This window comes from Mandrillus leucophaeus, unplaced genomic scaffold (assembly GCF_000951045.1).
Source record: "Mandrillus leucophaeus isolate KB7577 unplaced genomic scaffold, Mleu.le_1.0 Scaffold419, whole genome shotgun sequence".
NCBI lineage: Eukaryota > Metazoa > Chordata > Mammalia > Primates > Cercopithecidae > Mandrillus > Mandrillus leucophaeus.
In genome coordinates, this window is record NW_012104465.1 from 633,502 (window position 1) to 640,229 (window position 6,728).

Genomic DNA, 6,728 nt, shown 5'->3' on the forward strand with positions numbered 1-6,728 from the left:
GCCTGTCATCCCAGCAGTTTGGGAGGTCAAGGTGGGGGGAATCCCTTGAGGCCGGGAGTTTGAGACCAGCCTGGGCAACATAGCAAGACCTTGTCTCTTAAAAAAAAAATCAGCTGGGCCAGGCGCAGTGGCTCATGCCTGTAATCCCCGCACTTTGGGAGGCCGAGATGGGCGGATCACGAGGTCAGGAGATCGAGACCATCCTGGCAAACAAGGTGAAACCTCATCTCTACTAAAAATACAAAAAATGACTGGGCGTGGTGGCGGGCGCCTGTAGTCCCAGCTACTCGGGAGGCTGAGGCAGGAGAATGGCATGAAGCCGGGAGGCAGAGCTTGCAGTGAGCCAAGATTGCGCCACTGCACTCTGAATAGGTTCCTTTAAGAAGGTCCTGGATGGTCTACCTTTTCAGCATCCTCTTGGCTCATAAGAACCTTACCATGTCAAACACAGGAGTGGAAGCTACCCTATTGTTGTCTTTTCTCCTGGTCCTATTGTAGAGTGTGCCAGCCAGCTTCCCTAATTCATAATTCTGCAGGCTAGAAATGGGTGACCATCTTCATGAATGTGCACACATGCCAAATTCCTCAAGAGACATGTCTAGTTCATCTCAAAACTTTCACCATGATGATCATACAGGGATGGGCTCGTAAGTTTCCACAGTCAGCAAGACTCACTAGCTTGGGAGAAAGATCTGGCAGACACTCCTAGTCTTTTACAGTGGGGGTCCCTAACCCTGGGCCAAGGACCACTACTGGTCAGTGGCATGTTAGGAACCAGGCCGCCCAGCAAGAGGTGAGTGGCTGGGGAGCCAGCATTACGCCTGAGCTTCGCCCCCTGTCAGATCAGCTGCAACATTAGATTCTCATAGGAGGCAAACCCTATTGTGAACTGAGCATACCAGGGATTTAGGTTGCCTGCTTCTTATGAGAATCTAATGCCTGATGATCTGAGGTAGACCAGTTTCATCCCGAAACCATCCCCCCTCCTCACATCTGTGGAAAAACTGTCTTCCACCAAACTGGTCCCTGGTGCCAGAAATGTTGGGGTTTGCTGTTTTACGGTTCCCCCTCTTTGTAGTGAGGCCAGCAATCTATCCTCTCCTACGATTTCTTCTAAAGCCTCCCACCTCAGCCTCCCAAGTAGCTGAGACTACAGGCGTGCACCACCATGCCTGGCTAATTTTTGTATTTTTAGTAGAGGTGGGGGATTTCTCTATGTTGCCCAGGCTGGTCTTGAACTCCTGGGCTCAAGCGATCTGCCCACCTTGCCCTCCCAAAGTGCTGGGATTACAGGCGTGAGCCACCGCATCCTGCTAGAAGCCACTTAATCCAACTCTCCATCAAAGTCATGAATACTGTTTACAACAACCTGATGAGATGTCATCTACTTTTCACGTGAACACACCCAGGAATTAGGAGGGCATTCCTTAACCGGCAGCTCTCAGCTCTCCCAATCAGGATTTGAGCTTCACCAAATAACTCAAACCCCCCGTTTCCTCACATACTAAAGGGGAGTAAATATCTTCTTTACAGAACATCGTTGGGAGAATAAAAAGAGATAGAGGAATATAAATGGCCTAATCCACTTACAGAAGAGCGTGTGCAATGTTAGTCCCCTTTATGCGTCCTTTTATAGGACAGCACATTCCATTTTTGGATCGTCATCACCTAGAGAAAGGTCTTCCTTATACCGAATTGTCTTTGTACCCTTTTAGCACCTTTCTTAAGTTTAACCCTAAGTGGTCTCATAGAATGTCATTTTTCCGTCCACACGACGTCTTCACTGATATCTGTGACTTTAGTTGAAAGGACTGAAGATATTGGGAAGAATAATTCAATTTCTCTTTTTCTTTCTTCCTTTTTTTGTTTTTTTTTTGAGCTGGGGAGCTGGGTGAGGCTTCTGTGGATTCCCAAGAGGTGTTTGTGGCGTGAATGGAGCAAAGGTGATGTTTCATTTCATCACGTCCAGCACTGTCCCAAGGTTAAGTGGGCGCGTGAGAAGGACAGTTTTCTCCGGTTCTGGCGGGTTTGCCCTCCTGCCGGCTAGCGTTCTGCGGGAGTCAAGCCTGGAAAGCGTGTGTGCGGCGTACAGGCGTCAGACACTGGAACGCATTCGAATGGTGCTATTCTTTGTCTGCCACATAGCGAGCACTTTATAAGGTCACTTATAGTCCTGAATGAATGGTTAAATCGTGGAAGCCGCAAAGAAAGCCACACAGCTTTGACTGAAGACCTAGCCCGGTACTCAAGAATCCCTCTCAGGGGTGCGCGAGCGGGGCCGGAATCAAGAAGCCTCTTTTGGGGTGGGCGGGGACCGATCTTGAGCTCCCACTGCGGGGCACCGCCTCTTTTCCTCGCCGGCCGCCCGCTAGGCGGCGCTGGGGAGCTTGCAGCCCACGGGCGAGGCCCTCCGAGAGACTACAACTCCCGGAGTGCTCTGGGAACTGAGCCGCGGGAGCTACAGGCGGAGGGACGTGAGGGCGGGCTTTCCGGGTGTGTGTTTCCGGCGTCGGCGGCCGCGGCCGGGGACGGTGTGAGAGCGGTAAGATGGCGGCGGCGGCAGTGGTGGAGTTCCAGAGAGCCCAGTCTCTGCTCAGCACCGACCGGGAGGCTTCCATCGACATCCTCCACTCCATCGGTAAAGGTCGCCGCGCCGTCTCCCCGGCCCCGCCGGCCCAGCTCGGCTTATGTCGGTCGGCGGCAGCGGAGAGGGGCCGGGCTAGCCGGCTCTGGTGCTGCTGACTCACTGTGTGTGTGAGGGGGGCCGGGCCGGGGGCGCAGGCCCCTCGGAGCTCCCCAGAGCCCCCCGGGTCTCACTTTTGTGGGAGGGCTTGAGGCAATCCCCAGGTCCCCTCGCCGGCTGCTGACTCACGGGGGGCTCAGCGTAGGGTGGGAGAGTGGGCCGAGCCGGGCCCCCACCCCTCCCTAGCTGTGTCCCCGGCTCTGGCCCGCACGAGCTGGTCTGGGACCCGGAGTAGTGCCGGCCGGCGTGCTTGTCACGGACTGGTCCTAGAGTCTGTAGTTGAAAGGCCTTGGCGAAACCAGCTCAGGACAGGCATTTCCCGCCGTTGTAATCAGCACAGTCTGCTCCGGGTGGGAGCGCGAGTGCTTGCTCTTCTCTGGGAGTTTCCTTCCACGGGACGCTGGGAGCTGCTACTCCCCAGCCCCACGGCGGAAAGCTCCACTAGGAGGAGGGTCTCTTTCAGAATGTGGGAAATTCAGGGGTGACACACACCTCAGGTTGGCATTTGGTTTGTGGAGGTGGCCGAGACGCTCATCTGCCCTGTGTAGGGTGTAAGAGTGAGGTGTTGGAGCGGGACCGCCGGGCTAGAGGAGGTGACTAATCTTTCCAGACTCCCTGTAGGGATTGAAAGTGAGTTAAGGGAGTTAGTTGTCAGCTGCAGAGTTCAGGGAATTCTTTGGAACGGGTCGGCTGCATGTTGCCGGAAAAATTAAAATTTTCTTAGCATTGTAATATGATGGTCTTACACCTGCACGCAACAGGAAAACTGAAATGACAACCCCAGCCAGTCGCTTCCTGCAGCTTTCTGTTGGGATTCAGGTGTGAACAGAAATTTATGACAGAGGAAGACTTAAATGTTCACTCATAAAGGATTCAATTAGGGCTTGGACCAGCTCTTCACTGTACATGTAATGGGATCTTTTTAGTGTAGCTTGGGAACATTTGAATTAGCTCAACAAGTAGTATGAGAATGCACCTGTATGTGGGACTTGCAAGATGTTGGCATTTGACATAGTGTGTTGAATTTTGGTATTCCAGACCTGCACGGAGAAAGGACAATGACAAGATCTTGATACTTTATCATTGGGGATACTAGAGAAGGAGAGGAGGTGGGCGTCAAGATGTATCTTTGAACGATATTGGTAAAAGGCGTTTCTTTTGAAAAGTTCTGATCTTGACTTAGGTCAGTTGCTTCTACGGAACCAGAGTCATCTCATTCACCGTTACATGGGTATTTTTTTCTGAGTACACATTATTATTTAGAACTAATGTGAGGAGCATGAATTTTAATTGTCTGTGCCTAGTGCCTAATATTTTGTCTTTCATAAAGTAGAAATTATGTTAAACATTACAATTAGAGTATTTCCTGTTGGCCCACTATTCTATGGGAGAGTTCCCTGAAAGCTTCACTGTTAGAGCAAGCTTGAGTCATCATGGTTGACGGCCTTACTTTTTCTGGACTCCATCATGGAGTATCAAAATCTTGGTTTTTGTCAAGTCATGATGCTTTCTTTGTAAGAGTAGTGGTAACCAGTGATGATCACTACAAACTTGGAGAGGCTATTCCATGCTTGCATGTTAAAATAGTTATTAGCTGTTGAAAATAGGACAGATAGCACGAAGTTATTTTAACAGACCTCAGTGCATTAAAAAGCAGCAGTCTCTCCTAAGTGTAGCTGTGCAGGATCACACTGGGGCTTTGATAGGGTTGTTTTTCTTGAATGGCTTTATAGACCTGCTTATCCCTAACACACCCATCAGCTGAGGCTTTGCACAGACATAAAGTTTATTGAAAGGCTTTTGACTTACAGGCATCAATAACTTGGTCAATTGATTTTGGTTTGTGGCATAAATGCACAGGCATGTTTAATATCTTCACATAACATAGTGACTGGCATAGATCTTGGCACCATAAGTATGAATGATTTGTTTTGTTTTAATTTTGCTTTAACCAAGTGACCACAACGGAAACTTAGTATATATAGGTAAGCAAAAATCTGGTGGGTAGAATGAAAAGGCACATTTAAAATCAAAGAGAAGAATCCTGTTTTTTATGATTTACATGGAACATATTCTATGTATATATTATCTTTTTTTTTTCCTGACTTAGAGTTTTTTTTAACTCTAGAATTTGTCTTTTGGTAAATATGTTTGAGTTTGTAATGGATCTTATGAGGGTGAAATTTCCCTCAGTCTTCATTTTTTGGTAAGAATTTTAAGAGGGTTTGCATTTTCCTCTCCTAGTGAAGCGTGACATTCAGGAAAACGATGAGGAGGCAGTGCAAGTCAAAGAGCAGAGCATCCTGGAACTGGGATCTCTCCTGGCAAAGACTGGACAAGCTGCAGGTAAGTGCTACACATGGATTGTACCTGAAATGCTGAGTGAAATTCCCGTCTTTTGTTGGAGTGAAGAATCATGGGACTGATCCACAAACTGAATTCAACTTTATTTTCTTGGCAACTTGTTGAGTTTCAGTTTTTTACCAGGCAGTTAAGTGGCCTTTAAACTCAGTTCTTTCATGGTAGTTTAGTTTTGCAAATGAGAGACAATCTTATTTTTGTTGGGATATAGTGATTTCTGATTTGTTTCTGGTTTTTGAATTCTCACTGTATTCCCTCACACAGAGGCAGCAACAGTCTTCAATAATTTCACTGAGCAACTCTGATGTATTTAAGATAGATAACAACTTTAAGCGCCAGATTCAAAAATGACAAAGGATTTTGTATACAAGTGACTCACTGTCGTTTTTTTCTGATTGATTAAGAGTAAGAATAAGACATTAAATGGAGTCTTCCTAAGACTTCTCCATTTGTACCTAGGACTTTGTGCACATCATTGCTCAGACATTCTAGTTGTAATTAAGCCATTGACTGATTAGATTTGACATAATATTCTGATGATGGGTGTGTCCTTGGAATGAGAAGGGAGTCCTTTTGATCAGGAAGGACCTTTTACCAGTAAAGTAATAATAGTATTTAAAGAGAAGTCTGTTTAACTTCAAATGGGTGGTTTTTGTTAAGTTTAAAGTGAATTTAGAGCTCATTTGATTAAATTGGATTAAGATCTGTTAAGTGACCTCATGAGTTATTTCCCCTAAAATTATGTTGTTCAAGAGAATAATGGGGGTTAGTTGGCACAACTTCTTGAACTTGAGAGCTAAAGATGTTTTTCTTAATTCGAAACGGGGTCTCGCTGTGTCACCCAGGCTGGAGTGCAGTGGCGCGATCGGGCTCACTGCAACCTCTGCCCCTTGGGTTCAAGTGATTCTCCTGCCTCAGCCTCTGGAATAGCTGGAATTACAGGCGCGCGCTACCACGCCTGGCTAATTTTTGTATTTTTAATAGGGACGGGGTTTCACCGTGTTCATCAGGCTGGTCTCGAACTCCTGACCTCATGATCCACCCGCCTCGGCCTCCCAAAGTGCTGGGATTCCAGGTGTGAGCCACTGACAAGGAAATTCTGGTCACATAATTACAAATAATCCCAGTAAGAATAGGAGGAAGTCAGTATGATTTTATGGGACTTAAAAAAAAATTATCTCAGTATGTATGAAAATGGAAAGAAACAGGAAATACAAACAAGAATGAATATAAAACAGTAGTAGACTAAAACAGATGATGAACTAAGTCTGAAAAATGGCAGCTGGGCATAGTAGCTCACACCTGTAATCCCAGGACTTTGGGAAGCTGAGGTGGGAGGATTGCTTGAGACCAGGAGTTAGAGACCAGTTTGAACCGCATAGTGAAGATGCTATCTCTGTTAAATTTTTTTTTTAAAAATAGCAGCATGGATAACATAAGGAGACCCCATATCTACAAAAAAATTAAAAAATTGACTGGGTGTGGTGGTGCATTCCTGTGTCCCAGGTACTTGGGAAACAGAGACAGGAGGATCACTAGAGCCTGGGAAGTCAAGGCTGCAGTGAGCCACAATTGTGCCATTGTACTACAGCCTGGATGACTGAGTGAGACTCTTTCTCAAAAA

At 46.9% G+C, this 6,728-nt stretch overlaps 1 protein-coding gene across 1 annotated transcript in view; it reads left to right on the forward strand.

The window, feature by feature from the left end:
* Positions 1 to 1,982: 1,982 nt before the first annotated feature.
* Positions 1,983 to 6,728, forward strand: part of PSMD11 (proteasome (prosome, macropain) 26S subunit, non-ATPase, 11) — a 52,566-nt gene continuing 47,820 nt past the window's right edge. The window contains exons 1-2 of the mRNA XM_011992870.1: positions 1,983 to 2,638; positions 4,988 to 5,089. Coding sequence (XP_011848260.1) covers positions 2,548 to 2,638; positions 4,988 to 5,089 — 193 coding nt within the window. The 5' untranslated portion in view covers positions 1,983 to 2,547. The remainder of the gene's footprint in view (positions 2,639 to 4,987; positions 5,090 to 6,728) is intronic.